The sequence below is a fragment of the Hemitrygon akajei genome, chromosome 5 (assembly GCF_048418815.1).
Source record: "Hemitrygon akajei chromosome 5, sHemAka1.3, whole genome shotgun sequence".
Taxonomy (NCBI): Eukaryota; Metazoa; Chordata; class Chondrichthyes; order Myliobatiformes; family Dasyatidae; genus Hemitrygon; species Hemitrygon akajei.
This window is the reverse complement of record NC_133128.1, coordinates 51,310,552-51,330,176: the sequence shown is the minus strand read 5'-3', so window position 1 is coordinate 51,330,176 and position 19,625 is coordinate 51,310,552. Positions and strand designations below refer to the sequence as shown.

General features: G+C 38.8%; 1 protein-coding gene across 4 annotated transcripts in view; it reads left to right on the top strand.

Annotated features, from left to right (window-relative positions):
* The window catches only part of usp9 (ubiquitin specific peptidase 9), a 284,080-nt gene extending 264,574 nt beyond the window's left edge, over positions 1-19,506 (top strand). For all 4 annotated transcript variants that reach the window (XM_073045518.1, XM_073045519.1, XM_073045520.1 and 1 more), the window contains 5 exons: positions 1,320-1,408; positions 4,512-4,668; positions 15,094-15,306; positions 15,540-15,635; positions 17,705-19,506. In XM_073045518.1, coding sequence (XP_072901619.1) covers positions 1,320-1,408; positions 4,512-4,668; positions 15,094-15,306; positions 15,540-15,635; positions 17,705-17,839 — 690 coding nt within the window. In that variant the 3' untranslated portion in view covers positions 17,840-19,506. The remainder of the gene's footprint in view (positions 1-1,319; positions 1,409-4,511; positions 4,669-15,093; positions 15,307-15,539; positions 15,636-17,704) is intronic.
* The last annotated feature ends 119 nt before the right edge of the window (positions 19,507-19,625 follow it).

Sequence of the window (19,625 nt, the reverse complement as noted above, 5' to 3'; positions counted from 1 at the left end):
AGATGCAGAAAGGCTATACTTTCAAACCAGAAAGAGAAGTACTGTAGTAAGATTTGGATTTGCATTTCTAGAGGTGAGTGTTATTAATGTTCGGTTTTAAGAACAAGAGTTGGCCATATAACTTTGAGTCTATAACCCCCATCTCAGCCTTAAATATAATTAAAATAGCTCTGTATTCACTGATATTAAGGGCAAGAAATTTTAAAGGTTCACAAGCTTTGAGTAGAAGTAATTCTTCTTCATCTCAGTCTTAAAATATTTTGGAAATATTCACCATAGCTTTGGATTTCCAGTGTCAGTTGTTGTATACTATATAGTATTTAAAGCACTGTTAAGGATTATTCAGCTAGACATTACAAGCAACTGACTTTTGTGCCTACTTATTTTGGACTCTGTTTCAGTAGGAAAAGACTTCTATTTATCAAATTGTCATGCACCTTCCTAAATTGTAAACAGCCCTATTAAGGTATCTTTCAACTTTTCTTTTAAAGAACCCCCCCCCCCCCCCCCAGGCAATTATGTCTTTTCTGGTAACTATAGTCTTCCAGTTCTGGCACCATCCTTGTAAAACTTCATCTGCAAGGTATTTTCTCTGACACGCAGGGCTTGTGGATTAGGAAAGGGCTTTAGGAGATGATGATCAAGGTCCATGAGAGAAAGCTGGTTTAAAAGGAGATCAGGTTTGCAATGGGTTAAAGCAAGGCAACTTGGTGAAGTGGAGTAAAGATCATGGAATTATCTTGGAAGCTGTCCTTAGCTTCTGCGGCTCACCACAATGCAACAAACCGGAAAAGTGCCTCACAGATGAAGAATATGCACTCCTGGGGTGTCTGTCCACATGCCTCATACTGGAGAGGGTGTAGTAAAGGAAGAATAGCTGTTACTGCCAACATAATCAACTCAATGTTGTCACATCCAAATCTTAATGCTACAGAGTACAAATGACTAAAAGTTTTTTTTTAATTACAAAATTGCTGTTTCTTTTCCATTTTGTGTTATCTCTTTTTCTCTGCATCAGTATCCTAAGAATGAATTTTACTCTGTATCTTAAATTTTTGGGTAGTAATTTGGGAATTTCATCAGGGTAAATTTCCATAATTTTTATGGCTATAAAGTAGGGGCTCTTGTGCATTTCCAAAGAGGTGTTTACATTGTTCCCTCCTTTCCTGAAATAACTTTTTTTGTGATTAACATTATTTATATATATATTTAAAAGTTTTGATCTCAAACTGCATTACTTATCTGCATTGTTACTTTATTTAAAAACTGCTCCACATTTGATATTTAATTTAACTTTTATTCCTCCCCCCCCCCCCAAGGTGGCATATTCTTACACCTATGAACTTAGGCCCTACTTAGATCTTCTGTTGCAAATCTTGCTTATAGAAGATTCATGGCAAACCCACAGGTGAGTTGTACAATACTAAATGTACAATACATCTTGAATGTTCTGCAGCAAAGTGCCTTAAAGAGTTTAGTAAGTAATTACAATTGAGTGTAATGTCTAAATGAAATTAATTTGGGATACCTCCATCTTTTTCTCTTACTGTCCCATTTTTCCTTCTCCATTAAAGGCATAATATGGCAGTAGAAAGCAAATGCGCAAGTCACTGTGCTCGTTGTTTCAGCAGAATATGCTTTTTTTTGTGAAACTGTTAGCTTTCTGGTCATTGTAGTTTAACTCCAGTTTTGAATTTCATACACTTGAATTAACTGCATTGACAAGGAGAATGTCCATTTTGATTTACTTTCCGTACCCACAGATGTGACCATCGAAGTGTACCCACTTGCTAAGCTAATCTGTCATAATCAATTGATAATAAATTATATGATGACTTTATCAGTGAGCCATTAAAGAGCACTAGAAGTTAATCTGTATGGAAATATGGGAATGTCATCACCATTTTTAACTAATGTACCAAGAACACGACCAATGGTGGAAGAAAATTTTTTGGCTGTACTTGTGTATCAACACATCCTTCTCTATTGACTATCCACGTACCTGAGTACACTATCCAATTTTTACTTATAACTTCACTAATTCCAGAATTTCAATTTGCAGTCAGTCTGCTGGATTCATGTTATTGTAATGGTAGTGAAGTACCGATATCACTGATGAGACTCCTGAAAATGGTTAGGGTATCTTGCTAATGTTTAATAAACCTTTTACTTTGAGGTTTTCACTTAGCTAAATACATTACAATTTCAAGTTTATAAAATTCTGAAATAACCCTCCAATTAAATATTTCATCCATAATTCACCTATTTTGATTTCATATTTGCTTTTTGCTTGTTTCTAATCAGTTCTCTATCGAATCTCAGCCAATGATTGTTCTTAGACTATTTGAGAACTCGGTGATTTTATACTTAGCATTTGTTATTACCATAATCATTGCACCAAATGTTTTTACCATGTGATCATAGCAATAAGTTGCATTAAAGTCAAATACAGTTTTAAATTATGAGGTAGATTATAAACATATTTAGACCATAAGACAGAGGAACAAAATTAGGCCATCTGGCCCATTAAGTCTGCTTCACCATTCAATCATGGAGGATCCTTTTTTTCCCCTCCTCAACCCCAGTTCCCAGCTTTCTCCCCATAACCTTTGATGCCAATGCCATGTGCAATCAAGAACCTATCAGTCTCTGCCTTAAATACACCCAGCGACCTGGCCTCCACAGCTGCATGTGGCAACAAATTCCATAGATTCACCACACTTTGGCTAAAGAAATTTCTCCACATCTGTTTTGAAAGGGCACCCCTCTACCCTGAGGCTGTGCCCTCTTGTCCTAGATCCTCCCTCTTCCTTTTAAATTCCAGCGAGTACAGACCCAGAGCCATCGATCATTCCTCGTATGATAACCCTTTCATTCCTGGAATCATCCTTGTGAACCTCCTCTGGATCCTTTCCAATGCCAGCACAATTTTTCTAAGATAAGGGGCCCAAAATTGTTCACAATACTCAGGGTAAGGCCTCACCAGTGCCTTATAAAGCCTCAGCATCACATCCTTGCTCTTATATTCTAAACCTCTTGAAATGAATGCTAACATAGCATTTGCCTTCCTCACCACTGTCTCACCCTGCAAGTTAACCTTTAGGGTGTTCTGCACAAGGACTTCCAAATCCCTTTACATCTCAGATTTTTGGATTTTCTCCCCATTTAGAAAATAGTCTGCCCATTTATTTCTACTACTGAAGTGCAAGACCATGCATTTTCTAACATTGCATTTCATTTGCCACTTTCTTGCCCATTCTTCTAATCTGTTTAAGTCCTTTTGCATCCTATCTGTTTCCTCAACACAACCTGCCCTTCCACCATTCTTCATATCATCTGTAAACTTGGCAGCACAGCCATCTATTCCATCATCTAAATGATTTATATACAGCGTACAAAGAAGGAGTCCCCACACTGACCTCTGTGGAACACCGCTAGTCACTGGCAGCCAACCAGAAAAGGATCCTTTTATTCCCACTCTTTGCCTCCTGCCAATCAGCCAATGCTCTAATCATGTTAGTAACATGAACTCTTGTAAGCAGCCTCGTGTGGCACTTTTGTCCAAGGCCTTCTGAAAGATATTTATCATCTTTTCTGTTTGCCCACTTTACCCAAATGAAATCTAATGCTTTTTCTCCTTTTCAAATAAATCTGCTCTTTGACATAATGTAGCAGGTTAATTTTTTAAGAAGTAATGTTTTCAGTATGGGATCCACCTAAAATTAGGTGTTTTCTTGAAAAATTGCCTGCTGTAGATTTTTTTTAAAGTTAAATTCTTATAAGTGTTTCTTAAAGTGTACTTAATGCTGTGGAATAAGCACGTAACTTGTCAAGATTACCACATCTGGAACTTAAACTACTTTGGGTGTTAATTCATTGGAGAGTTTTAAGAAAGTGTTATGATTGTAAATTAGCAGGAGGGGAAATGAGGAGGTGCCCAATCCAGCTTTTTGAAATGAATAAAAGATGTAAACAGATATTCTAATTGGAAATGTAATCATGAATCTGGGGAGCATTAGTGTAAATTTTATTAAATAGTGATTAAGGAACTCTTCCTATCATTTTGTGTATTTGACTAACTTAAGTCTATGTCAGTTGCTAAACACTGTGGATCTTATTATGTTTTATACCATTAGAATGGTAGGCTGAAAGTTTACATTTAAGTTCTTCATATAGCATGTTTTAGATATTGTGCTATCAGCAGAAGTGCCAATTAATGGGAGGTCTTTTTCTCAGAGGCACAAGTATTATCACTGATGCTCTGTTAAATCATTAATATGGTGTTCCTGCTGCAGCCCTTCAAATGGATTGCCTTTGTTCATTTACCTGTAAACTGGTAGATTGTGTGAAGGATATGTAAGAATTTATGACAACACAAATTTATTACAACTCAGCAGTATATATGCGCATATATAAACTTAAGCAAAACACGGGTGGTTGGATAACCTCACATCTTGAGTCTATACACTCATGCAGAAATGTGATTTGAAAAGTTTTTCTGTTTCTTTCAGGATTCATAATGCTCTGAAAGGAATACCTGATGACAGAGATGGGCTTTTTGACACTATCCAGCGTTCTAAAAACCATTATCAGAAGAGAGCATATCAGTGTATTAAGTGCATGGTTGCCCTCTTCAGCTCCTGTCCTGTAGCCTACCAGATTCTCCAGGTAAATCTCTTTCTAAATAAGGTGCTCAATGCAATCACATGAGCTACCTCTAGAACTTTGCATAGCCTTTCTAATTTAGTTTTATTGCAGTGTCCCTTGCATCCAATCAGCCCAAGAATAAAATGTCACATTCTTGTTCATAGAAAAAATACTCATAATTTAGTAGCTTATGAAAAGAAATATTGATTCAGATTCCCTGCAATGGAGTGAAAACATTTTCTAGAGATTTATTTACATTATGAACGTCAAGGAATTTCTGTCTTTCGATTCTGTATATCTCTGTCAGATGTTCACTCATTCTCCTCTTCTCTAAAGGAAAATGTTCCAGATTGTTGGATCAGTCCTTGTACCTGTAGTCTCTGATCTTGTAAATCTTCTCTGGATCTTTTCCCTGCCTCTACTTCCCTCATATGATGACATGAGTATCATTTGTGGTTTTATATTCTTTCCTCAACTAGTAAAGTCCAGAATTATCTATGTCTGATTATCCATTTTCTAAACCTGTTCCACCACTTTCAATAACTTAGGCACCCATACCCCCAGTCACTGCTTGCATTCTGCTTAATCTTAAGTTGAAACTTTTTAGTATAAGTAACTAAACCTTGTCTGTCAATTGCTGGTGTGTAGATTACTGATATATAGATTTCAGCATGGACTAGATGGGCCATTACTTCTCTGATTACTCTATATACTGGAGAATAGTGTTTAGCAAATTGGATTTTCAAATACAAGTACAAAATTGTGAAGGAATTGTCCTTTGATACTTCAAAGGACCAAAATATCTTACTGTTCTTAATATAATTCTGTTTTCTTATTCCTTGCTCATTTTTTTCAGTTCCTATTAAAAAGCATATGGCTATTACACCAAGCAGACCTTAAAGCATTTCTGAGTCTCATACTTGCTGGAAATCATGCTACATTTTAATAAAACAAATTTAAATTCAAGTATCTTATGGATAAAAAGCAACATAGTCCATAAGTCTGGTCACTGTAACTACCTATCTTAGTTACTTTTTAATGCTAAATAATTTAACATTGGTCTAAAAAAAATAAGATCTCATTAGAAAAAAAATTCATATTCAGCCATTTTAAAGGGCAGAAAGTGGACAAATTCACAAGTTCATAAACGGTGGGTACTGGGTGATAATCATAAATTTTAAAAAGAGCCTAAGTTACTGGCTACATCAGAAAGATGGAAGCGATCGATTGCACAAAAGATGACTGGCTGCTGTATATATGGAACAAATTAAGCAGTATTTTGAAGCAAGTGAAATAGCCATTGACAACCAAGTACCAGTTTTGCTGAATGCATTGGGTTTAATGGAATATAGTTTGGTTCGAGGTTTGACTGCTCCAACGAAACCAGCGAACATGAACTTTGCTGATAGCGTGTAAGTAATGCAGGAACATTTAGAACCCAAAACCATTATTGATTGCAGAATGCTTTAGGTCTCATAAGCAGAGTCAAAAGAAATGGAAGTCCAATTCAGTGTACATGGCTGAATTGAAGAAGTTGTCTGAGTATTGTGTACAGTTCTGGTCACCGAATTATAGGAAAGATGTCAATAAAATAGAGAGAGTACAGAGGAGATTTACTAGAATGTTACCTCGGTTTCAGCACCTTGGTTACAGAGAAAGGTTGAACAAGTTAGGTCTTTATTCTTTGGAGCGTAGAAGGTTGAGGGGGAACTTGATAGAGGTATTTAAAATTATGAAGGGAATAGATAGAGTTTGACAGATAGACATACTTTATTGATCCCGAGGGAAATTGGGTTTCTTTACAGCCGCGCCAACCAAGAATAGTGTAGAAATATAAAACCATAAATAATTAAATTTTAAGAAAAGTTAATCATGCCAAGTGGAAATAAGTCCAGGACCAGCCTATTGGCTCAGGGTGTCTGGCACTCCGAGGGAGGAGTTGTAAAGTTTGATGGCCACAGGCAGGAATGACTTCCTATTATGCTCAGTGTTACATCTCGGTGGAATGAGTCTCTGGCTGAATGTACTCCTGTGCCTAACCAGTACATTATGGAGTGGATGGGAGTCATTGTCCAAGATGGCATGCAACTTGGACAGCATCCTCTTTTCAGACACCACCGTCAGAGAGTCCAGTTCCACCCCCACAACATCACTGGCCTTACGAATGAGTTTGTTGATTCTGTTAGTGTCTGCTACCCTCAGCCTGCTGCCCCAGCACACAACAGCAAACATGATAGCACTGGCCACCACAGCCTTGTAGAACATCCTCAGCATCATCCGGCAGATGTTAAAGGACCTCAGTCTCCTCAGGAAATAGAGACGGCTCTGACCCTTCTTGTAGACAGCCTCAGTGTTCTTTGACCAGTCCAGTTTATTGTCAATTCGTATCCCCAGGTATTTGTAATCCTCCACCATGTCCACACTGACCCCTTGGATGGAAACAGGGGTCACCGGTGCCTTAGCCCTCCTCAGTTCCACTACCAACTCCGTAGTCTTTTTCACATTAAGCTGCAGATGATTCTGCTCGCACCATGTGACAAAGTTTCCCACCGTAGCCCTGTACTCAGCCTCATCTCCCTTGCTGATGCATCCAACTATGGCAGAGTCATCAGAAAACTTCTGAAGATGGCAAGACTCTAGCAGTAGTTGAAGTCCGAGGTGTAGATGGTGAAGAGAAAGGGAGACAGGACAGTCCCCTGTGGAGCCCCAGGGCTGCTGACCACTCTGTCTGACATACAGTGTTGCAAGCGCACGTACTGTGGTCTGCCAGTCAGGTAATCAATAATCCATGACACCAAGGAAGCATCCACCTGCATCACTGTCAGCTTCTCACCCAGCAGAGCAGGGCAGATGGTGTTGAACACACTGGAGAAGTCAAAAAACATGACCCTCACAGTGTTTGCCGGCTTGTCCAGGTGGGTGTAGACACAGTTCAGCAGGTAGACAATGGCATCCTCAACTCCTAGTCGAACTGGAGGGATCTAAGTGTGGTCTAACTTTAAGCCGGAGCTGCTCTAGAACAAGTCTCTCCAGGGTCTTCATGATGTGGAAGGTCAATGCCACCGGTCTGTAGTCATTGGAGCCACTGGGCCGTGGCATCTTCGGTACAGGGACGAGGCAGGACATCTTCCACAGCACAGGAACCCTCTGGAGACTCAGGCTCAGGTTGAAGACATGGTGAAGTACTCCACATAGCTGGGGGGCACAGGTTTGAGCACACTGGGGCTGACACCATCCCCAGTGTCATCCACACTGGAAACGTTTCAGCTGTCTTCTCACCTGTTCAGCTGTGAAGCCCACCATGGTGGTTTTAGTTGAGGGAGGGGTGTAGTCACGAGAACAGGGTGGGGGGCTGTGAGGAGGGGTAGGGGGGAGCGTGGAGTATGTGTTGGTTGGGGGCTGACAACAGATAGAGTTGACATGGATAGGATAAGTTTGTGTAATCTTGCAAGAAAGCATTCAAAAACAGCCCCTAATTGAAGCACAACTCACATTTAATAGAACAGTTGAAATCACTGTATCAATGCAGACAGACACACAATTGGGTTGCAGTTAGGAATGAAAGTGAGTGTGAACAAAATTGAAACATCTGAACAGTAACCTGCCTTGCCGAACAACTTGTGTTACCATTGTGGCAGGTGCTCACTACACCAGTCCAATGCAGATTTAAATGTGAAACTTGTAGAAAATGCAACAAAGGTAAATGGACTGCACAGGAAACAGAAAAAGATAAAAAGTCAAGTTGCAGTTTCAAAAGGAGTATTAATCTCCTTGCAGTTGATGAAAAAGCTGATGAGAGTTATACAGAACTTTGTAGCCTTGAGATTTATAATATGGAAACTACCGAGGGACAAGCAATATGGCTTACACCAGAAGTGAACAGTAAATTACTTAAAATGTAATCAGACACTAGCTTGGCTGTTTCAGTCATTCCACAAAATGAGTTTGAACAGCACTTCCAAGACACTGAACTGAAGCCTGCATACAATGCTTATAAAAGTATTCACCCCCTTGGAAGTTTTCATATTTTATTGTTTTATAACATTGAATTACAGTGGATTTAATTTGGCTTTTTTGACACTGATCAACAGAAAAATTCATTTGTGTCAAAGTGAAAACAGATCTCTACAATGTTATCTAAATTAATTACAATTATAAAACACTAAATAATTAATTGTATTAAGTAACCACACCCCTTCAATATAACACATCAAATCATCACTGTGTGCAGTCAAGGGGTTCCAATTGATTGTAGTGAAAATACACCTGTATCTGGAAGGTCCAGTTGCTGGTGAGTCAATATCTTGGCAAAAACTACACCATGAAGACAAAGAACACTCCAAGCAACTCCGTGAGGAAGTTATTGAAAAGCACAACTCAGGAGATGGATACAAGAAGATTTCCAAGTCAGTGAACATCCCTTGGAGTACTGTTAAGTCAATGATAAAGACATGAAAAAAATATGGCACAGCTGTAAATCTGCCTAGAGCAGCCTGCACTCAAAAACTGAGTGACCACTCAAGGGGGGGGGGGGGGGGGGGTCTAGTCAGGGAGGCTACCAAGAGGCCTATGGCAACTTTGGAGGAGTTACAAGCTTCAGTGACTGAGATGGGAGAGACTGCGCAGACAACTGTTGCCTGGGGTGCTTCGCTAGTTGCAGCCTGTGGGAGAGTGACAAAAGAAAAGCCACTGTTGGAAAATAAACTCACATGAAATCTCAACTAGAGTTTGACAGAAGGCATGTCAGAGAGTCTGAAGTCAGCTGGAAGAAGGTTCTATGGTTTGATGAAACCAAAATTGAGGTTTTAGGCCATCAGACTAAATGCTACGTTTGGTGTAAGCCAAACACCACACATCATCAAAAACACACAATCCCTCCTGTGAAGCATGGTGGTGGCTGCATCATGCTGTGGGGATGTGTCACTGCAGCAGGCCCTGGAAGGCTTGTGAAGGTAGAGGGTAAAATGAATGCAGCAAAATACAGGGAAATCCTGGAGGAAAACCTGATGCAGTATGCAAGAGAACTGCGACTTTGGAGGAGATTTGTTTTCCAGCAATACAATGCTCCCAAGCATAAAGCCAAAGCTACACAGGAATGGTTTAATAAACAAAAAAGTTAGTGTCCTGGAGTGGCCAAGTCAGAGTCAGGATCTCAATCCAATTGAGAATTTGTGGCTGGACTTGAAAAGGGCTGTTCACTCATGATCCTCATGCAATCTGACAGAGCTTGAGCAGTTTTGTAAAGAAGAATGGAGGAAATTGCAGTGTCCAGATGTGCAAAGCAGATAGAGACCAATCCAGACAGACTCAAGGCTGTAATTGCTACCAAAGGTGCATCTACTAAACACTGACTTGAATGGGGTGAGTACTTATGCAATCAATTACTTTGTGTTTTGTATGAATAATTAATTTAGATCACATTGTAGAGATCTGTTTTCACTTTGACACGAAAGAATCTTTCTGTTGATCAGTGTAAAAAAAACACGAAATTAAATCCACTGTGATTGGATATTGTAAAACATGAAAACTTCCAAAGGGGCTGACTTTTTTGCAGGCACTGTATATCCTATTAAGAACTTGTACTGGAGAAAAGCTAACTCAAAGTTCAAAGTACATTTATTATCAATTACATTTATGTCACTGTATACAACCCTGAGATTCATTTTCTTGTAGGCATATTCAATAAATCCATAATAGAATAATAACTAGAATTATTGAAAGAATGCACCTACTTGGGTGTTCAACCAGTGTGCAAATAACAAAAAGAAATAATAATAAAACAATAAGCAATAAATATCGAGAACATGAGATGAAATGTCTTGAAAGTGAGTCTCTTGGTTGTGGGAACATAATGGTGGGCAAGTGAAGTTATTCCCTTTGGATCAAGAGCCTCATAGTTAAGGGGTACTAACTGTTCCTGAACCTGATAGTCCTGAGGCTCCTGTACCACCTTCCTGATTATGGCAGCAAGAAGAGAGCATGACCTGGAAGGTGGAGGCCCCTGATGATGGGTGCTGCTTTGTCCATGATCAACTGGACTAGTCCACTATTATTTTAGGATTTTCTGTTCAAGGGTATTGGTGTTTCTGTACCAGGCTGTGATATAGCCAGTCAACATACTCTCCAGTAAATTTTTGTAGAAGTTTGCCAAAATTTTAGATGTCATGCCGAGTCATCACAAAATCCTAAGGAAGTAGAGGTACTGCCATGCTTTCTTCATAATTGCAGTTATGTGAGGGCCCAGGACAGGTTTTCTGAAATGATAACACCATGATAACTCCTGCGAGAATGACATTTGTAACAATGAAATAAAACAAGCTACAAGCCACATTAAGCTTGTATGTGGTAAAAGCAGGAGGGCCAGCTTTGTGGAAATGTGATGAAATAACTGCAACTTAATTGAAGATCCATCCACCATTTGCATACCACAAAAATATTCAAGGATGGAATTGGAAAATTTAAAACACATCAAGGGTAAAATAGTGCTAACTGAAAGTTTTGCCAAGTTTTACAAAGCCCGTCTGGGTGAAGAAATTCTTTCTAAGGTTGAGTGGAGACCATAGGCAATGCCAGTGGTCCCAATGGCCAAGAACAACAGATTTGTCAGGATCTGTGGTGATTTTAAGGTTACCATCAACTCAGTACTGAATGTAGCTTAATACCCTCTGCTCAGGATTGAGGATACTGTATCTTTGCAAATCTTTCTGGAGGGAAACACTTCAGGAAAATGGATTTGGCTGAAGCCTACCTACAGATCAAGATAGAAGAGTCTAAAGTGTTTATCACCTTAAACACTCACAAAAGGGCTTTATCACTACAATAGGCTTATTTTTGGACTTGCAAGGACCCAAGTGCTGCAGGGTTGTCTAGGCACTCAGTGTAACCTGGATGACAAGGAATACCTTCAAAATCTCAAGATAGGGTTAAAAAGATTAGAAGATTATAGGCTCTTGAGCACAATGCAACAAGTGTGAGTTCTTTAAACAAAGCATAACTTACTGTGGTCATACTTCTGACACACAAGGATTACACAAGTGTGCTGCGGGAATTCAAGCAGTGGTGGATGCCTCAAAGCCAAAGGATTGTTATAGTTGTGAGCCTTTTTAGGAATTGTCAATTATTCTAACAGGTTCCTGCCAAACCTGACTACTGTGCTCCACCCCTTGAATTCATTACAACAGATCAGGAAGGAATGGCAATAGACAAAGCAGTGTCAGGTGGCTTTGCAAAAGTCAAAGGAACTGGTGACATCAGGCATATTATGATCTACACATCCCCAGAAGAAAGATATTCAATGCTCTCAGAACCACTTCCTGCAGTCTGAGTCAACTGTACAATCCCCAGAACCTGAGATTGTTTCACAGCCAGAAGTCTTACCTGCCAAGCAGAGTAATCCCCTTTGTCAGGAAAGACATTGTCCCACTTTATCCCAATAAGAAAGCCTTCACAGCAATTAAATCTTTAGGCCTGAATAGGATCATTTAAAATTTACGATGATAAGGATGTCTATATAGTAGTTGTATTATATAGTATATTGTATATTGTGTGTGTGTGTGTGTGTGTGTGTATATATATATATATATATATATACATACACACACACACACACATATATATATACACACACACACACACAGTTACAAGAAAAAGTTTGTGAAGCCTTTTCAATTACATGGTTTTCTGCATTAATTACTCATAAAATGTGGTTTGATTTTCACCTAAGTCACAATAATACAGAAACATAATCTGCCTAAACTAATAACACAATTATACTTATAATCAATACTGAGCACACCATTTAAACAATCACTGTCTAAGTTTAAAACAGTACATGAATCTTTGGGGTAATGTCTTTTATAAAAGCTATTTGGAATCAGGTGTTCCAATCAATGAGATGAGATTGGAGGCGTAGGTTGTAGGAGTGCCCTGCCCTGAAAATAATACACACAGAGGTTACTGACAGGGTCAACTCTTCTCAAGAAAGATCTGTTATTGTGCACCGTACCTCAATCAAAACAACTTTCTGTAAGACCTAAGAAGAGTTGTAGAGACACTTGTAGCTGGAAAAGGCTACAAAAGCATTTCTAAAGACCAGGGCATTCATCAGTTTGCAAAAGACCACCCAGATGTTCCACAATGCTCCTGGAACAATGTCCTGTGGACAGATGAGACAGAAGTTGAACTTTCTGACAGAAATCCAAGCTACTATATTTGGAGGTAAAAGGGCACTACACACCAACACTGAAACCTCATCGCCCCAACTATGAAGAATGGCAGAAGGAGCATCATGGTTTAGGGCTGCTTTGTTGCCTCAGGGCCTGGAGAGCTTGCAATCATTGAGGGATCAATGAATTCCTAATTGTATCAAGACATTTTACAGCAGAATGTCAGAGTAGTGGTCCACCACCTGAAGCTTAGTAGAAGTTGTATGATGCAACAAGACAATGATCCAAATCAAGAGTAAATCATCAACAGAATGGTTTAAAAAGAAGAAAATTCATGTTGGAATGGCCAAGTCAGAGTCTAGACCTTAACTCAATTGAGATGCTGGGGAATGACCTGAAGAGAGCTGTTCGTACATGGTATCTCAGAAATATTGATGAACTGAAACAGTTTTCTATGGAGGAATGGTCTAAAATCCCTCCTTGCCATTGTGCAACTCTGATCAGTAGCTACAGGAGATGTTTGGTAGAGGTTATTGCTGCTAAAGGAGGTTCTACCAGTTCTTAAGTACAGGGGTTCACATACTTTTTCTGGCCTGGACTATGAATGATTAAACAATATGTTCAATAGAGACATGAAAAGTATAATTGTTTGTTTTATTAGTTTAGGCAGATTGTGTTTGTCTATTATTGTGACTTGGATGAAGATCAGACTACATTTTCTGAGTAATTAATGCAGAAAACTAGGTAATTGGAAAGGGTTCACAAACATTTTCTTGCAAATGTATATGTATACATTTGCAGGGCAGGTGTGGCTCGTTAGCCTTGGACAGCAGTGCCTAGAAGAAGGAAAACTGATTTTAAACCACTGCTGCCTTGCTGCTGTACCCATCCATGGGAGAGGCTTTGGGAGTAAACCTGAAGTAAGAAGTCCAGAGCGAGGGTTCCTAGGGCACTTTGTTGTTCACAACTTAATTCTGGCAACCTCTGTGACAACGCTGGTGCCAAGCTGTATTGGCGCTTGCCCTTCCCTTGGACTATATCAGTTCATGGAGAGGGGGAGCTTATTACATGGGCAACAGCCAGTTCTTCAAATCTTCCTGCCCAGGTTTGCACCCTGAGAGAACACAGTCCACCAGAGGAGCAAACCCATGATCGCTTGGAGTCGATGGCTACCTACTGTATGTGTACAAGTTGAGGTGCATTCTATATTGAGTTGGAGTTTATAGCTAAGCAGGGAGGAGTGTTGTGTATTTAATATTTCAGTATTATTTAATTAAGCATTCTTTGTTTAAATAATTCATTATAAGTTATATGTAATAGTACTTGAATGGCATACATCATCATGCCACAGTCATGTACACACCTCACTTAAAATAAAAACAAAGTTATACTCGCATTCTATGCTCCCTTGCTTTTCTTTTATTTAGCTTTTATGTTTTGGAGTTAAAAAACGTTACAAGTATCCATTTAAGAGCATTCACCTGAAGTTGCTTGATAAATGGCAATACGCTACTTCCTTACCAATTCATTATGCAGCTATATTGTTTCATTTTGAGGAAGCCTGAAGCTATTTTCACCAGTTTCAATTTCACATCAGGAAGTGTGATAGAGCATCATGAAAAAGATCTCGGATTGTCATTCATCTTTCTCTCAAACTACCCCATATCTAAATTCCACCTTGGAGTAAGGAAAGGGTCTGTACAAAGGCCCCTTTACCTTTTAATTTCCCTCTTGTATTCTCAGAAATAACCTTAAATAATTTGCTAACTGCATACAGGCAATAAAAGAAGTGTTTCTTTCTCTGACAGATGTCTCGGTTGCAGGTCACATTGCTACCCCATCAATAATTTGATGCCACAAGACTTGGCATTGAATCCTCACTATTTATAATCTATAACAATCTTCACATGTTAGTGTCCTTTCATACATTTACCAGTAATGTCAAATAAGTGGAAAATGAGCTGTGAAACTGATGCAGAGTCTGCAAAGGGGTACCAATAGATTGAGTGGGCATTGATGTGACAGGTAGGAAAGTAAGAACAGACAAGCTGAATTTTCTTTGAGTGATAAAAAATTTTAGAAATTGTGAAGCAGTTTCAAGAAGCTATTTGGCCTACTACTTAAAATCAAGGAAAGCTCATATTCAGAAATAAAAATATGAATTATGCCTTGACTTTCATAACCTCGGAATCAGAAGACTTGACAATAAATGGGTTCCTTTCCTTACAAAATAGGGGAAGAAAGGTTTTTAATATATGGATTTACTGAAATGCTTTTCCAGAGTAATGGTGACCTGAAACGAAAATGGACATGGGCAGTGGAGTGGCTTGGTGATGAGCTGGAACGGAGGCCATATGCTGCAAATCCTCAGTATACCTACAACAACTGGTCACCGCCTGTACAAAGTAATGAAACCTCAAATGGTTACTTCCTTGAGAGATCACATAGTGCCAGGATGACTCTTGCAAAAGCATGTGAACTGTGTCCTGAAGAGGTAAGGCATTAAAGATTCTAGAATTCTTTTTAAACCTTGCTGCCTTATATTTTCAGTATGCAAAAATAGACTTGATCATTATTCATCAACATATGGTTCTTGCAGTCCTTTCTTCCAGACCCGTTTTTATTTTGCAATAGTTTGCAATTCATCTCTCCAGATTTATTTATCATTATGCTATACATCCATATCCTGTGCTTCACACTTTTATAGTTAACTTGTTGATATTGTAGGAGCCCGATGATCAAGATGCACCAGATGAACATGATTCATCCCCACCAGAAGATGCTCCCTTATACCCACATTCACCAAACTCCCAGTATCAACAGGTAAATACATTCTTTTTCCACTAACTTTTATTTTGTTGGTTGAACTTGATTTGAAAAAATCTAAATTGTTGGACTTAAGTTAGCAATTTATGGTTATGTGTGTTGAGACTGCTTTTCATGTGATTTGGATGACAGAATTGATGGGTTTGTAGCCAAGTTTGCGGCTCATACTAAGATAGGTGGAGGGACAGGTAGTGTTCAGGAAGCAGGGAGTGTACAGAAGGACTTGGACAGATATGGGGAATGGCCATAGAAGTGGCAGATGGAATAGAGTGCAGGGAAATGTATGATCATGTGAAAAACTGTCAGTCCTCATTGGACTATTAGGGAAGACATACAGAACAGTTCATTATTTCCTGATTTCTTGATGAGCAAGGGAATCAAAGATTAAGGGGAGCAGGCAGGAGAATGAGTTTGAGAAGAATCATAAATCAGCCAGTGATCAAAAGGCAGAACAGACTTGGTGGATTTAATGACCTATTTCTGCTCTAAGTTATCAACCATAAGATATAGGAGCAGAATTAGGCCATTTGGCCCATCGAGTCTGCTCCGCCATTTCATCATGGCTGATCCAATTGTCGACTCAGCCTCAATCTCCTGCCTTCTCCATGTATCCCTTATGCCATGACCAATCAATAATCTATCAACCTCTGCCTCAAATATCCATAAAGACTTGGCCTCCACAGCTGCCTGTGGCAAGGAATTCCACAGATTCATCACCTTCTGCCTAAAAAAATTCCTTCTCATCTCTGTTCTAAAAGGAAGCCCCTCTATTTAGAGGCTGTGTCCTCTGGTCTTAGACTCTCTCACCATAGGAAACATCCTCTCCACATCTCTCTATCAAGGACTTTCACCATTGGATAGGTTTCAATTAGGTCACCCCTCATTCTTCTGAATTCTAGGGAATACCAGGCCAGAGCCATCAAACTTCATATGACAAGCCATTAAATCCTGGGATCATTTTCATGAACCACCTTTGAATTGAACCCTCTCCAGTTTCAGCACATCCCTTATGAGATCAGAGGCCCAAAACTGTTCACAATATTCCAAGTGAGGCCTCACCATTGCTTTAGTTATGGTCTATGCTGAATGAATAAAGCCAATTCTGAATTTCCATATGGCACTTTCTTATTTTACTTCTACATTTAATTCAGATTTTAGTGCCATAGATAAATGCAGTGGAAAAACAGAGTCTACTGTGTCTATACTGACCAAGCTCGGTCACTGCCTGAAAAAAATAATGAAACCTCAAGTGGTTACTTCCTTGAGAACTTCTACATTAGCCTATGCTACCACCCCTCACCCTACGCCCAAAGAAACAACCAGTCATCTGGACATTAATGGTAATTTACTGTGATTATTTAACCTCTATCCACACAGCTTTAGGAAGTGGAAGAAACTCTCACAAGTTAAAGTGAAAACTTGCATAGTCCTTGCAGACAGTGCTAGAGGCCAGCAGTGAAGCTGGATCTCTGGAGGTGTGTAGTAGTAACTCTGTTGGTGATGATGGCAGTAGACCTTGGTCATAAAGCCTCAGTGTCTGTTATTTTTCTCTGATACCAGTCTTGAAGTGCACATCGTCAAGTAAAACCTTGAAAATGTTGCATTCTCTTGGTAATGCAGTATAGTTTCAACCTGGATTGTTTTATCATCTCAACTTCTGGGAACAAGTCTCATTCCTTTCCAAGTAGTTCATCTTATTCTGTTGATTACTTTACCCTATAGGTTGTTTCCTTGAGATAAAGTCAGCAATTTACCTTGTATACCAAGTATATTATTTATCCCGGTTATAGTGTTTAAAGTACAGGATGAGTTGGTTTTGTTTCTTTAATATTATTTTTTACTTTTCATCTTTTTACCTTTTTGAAATAATGAATTGTTCTGTATGCTTTTCCTAATAGTCCAATGAAGATTGACAGTTTTTCACATTCAAGTGTACATTTAAGTTGTCCTGTGCTATTATCGTACTTATGATTTTTTTAGACATAATGAAGCATTCTGTATTTTTCTTTCACAGAATTTTATGCAGAATTCTGCTCCTAAAACCATTCTTTATTTTTTACTTGCAGAATAACCACGTGCATGGTCAGCCATACACAGGTCCAGTGGCACATCATATGAACAACCCTCAGCGAACTGGTCAGCGAGCACAAGAAAATTGGGAAGGCAGTGAAGACATTCCTGCATCACAGACAAAAGATTAACACAGATAATTATCCAATGTACCCAATAAAGACACTGGCTCAAGCACATGCCCAGGCCTTACAGTTCACTTCTCTGGGTCCGTCTACACCAGTGAAACAAATATCTTTTTAAAAAAAATATACTGTCCGACCTGGAGTGGGAAGAGTCTATTCACTGTCTGCCCTGCAGAGCAATGCTGTTGACATATAACCTGCCTGCAGTGGAAAAGTGTATAGTGTTTTGTAATAAATGGCCTGATGCTAATGTATAAATGGCAAGGTGTATATAGTATATTAATGTTTGACTGTTAAATCCTCAGCAGTGCAGATTTGCTTGAGGAGTGTTGCAGACCTACAGATCTAAGACACCCAAATCTAATCTTTGCTTTATCAGCTGTGCTCAGCTTTGAGGGTAACCTGCCGAATGGCAGTGTGGATCAGATTATTTTCAAGATACATGGCCATGTCAACCAGACAGAAAAAACAACATGTTAACTCATGCCACCGGAGTTGCTTTTACTTTGGGTTATTTGATGGTGACTTTTTAACATTTGGTTGATGTGGGACACTGGTGATGTATTGTTGCTCTGGATTTCTTTTTCATTGCCTTTTTCATTCTGGTCTTAGTTGAATCATTTTGAAGCTCTAGTTATGCTGTAACATTTAGCATGGCTTCACATCAGATTAGTGTAGCCAATGAAAGATGATCCTAATGACAGCAGTTTTTTAATCCCTGAGCAAAAAAACATGCTCTGCTCAGAGCTTTTTTTCCTTTTCTGTTACACCTTGATGGTTCAATTGGAGAAAAATGTGAGTATAAGTGGCTTTCAATTGCACATATATTCAGATCTAATATTTGACAGTCTATGGGTGGGATAAAGGATTATTAGTTTTGAATTATAGGAATTTAAAGGAAAAAATATATGCAACCGTTGCTATGCCAGGATGCCTGGAGCATAATAGACAGTACATGGTGTGCTTGTTTTATTTCCTTGGTAGAGCTTACTTAGATTAACTTCTAAACTTCCCTCTTACTGCAACTCGGTGAAGTAGAATTAAATCAAGATGTACATGACTGACACAGTGGGGACAGCTCACTAATTTGTTGCAGTCACAATTCTACTGGAAAACAGAAAATTGTCTTAGCTCCGCGCCCATCCTGTCAGCCTAATTCAGATATAAGCAAGATTGTAATTTTAAGAAAAACTGCTGGTTAGTCATGATTCTTGCAGGATTCTCACTCAATTCCAAAAGTAGCCTTTTGTTTATGGATTTTGAGGAAATAATCAGTAAATACTGTATTTAAAAAAAATTGGTAACTTGAATGTGTATTTTTTTGGAATTTGTCTCAAACCAAATACCCCTGCAAAACAGACTCAACCCATCCTATTATATTTAAATATTTTGCAGTTTTATTTTATAGAAATTATTTTGCTGAATTCAAAAGAAGAACATGAATTAAAAGGAACATTTTGTCCTGTGTTCTTATTTAAAAAAAAACAAAAAAAAAATTGACTGTGCAGAGTTCCATGCCATGTGACTTTGGTTTTGGCCATGATGTGACATTGAATTCTGAAACTACAGTCGCACTGTGACCTTTCACTTGGAATTTTTTTGTGCACAGAGGTATACTTACAACTAAACTCCCCCTAGCAACAATAAAGAAATTGAATTATTGACACAGTGAACATTTTGTCTTTCATTTCATTTGTTAATAAACTTGATTTCTCCAATGTCGGTAAACTTGAAGAAACAAATTGCAGTCAACTGTGCATTTTTAGGATGATGACCAGTCTTAGAAATATCT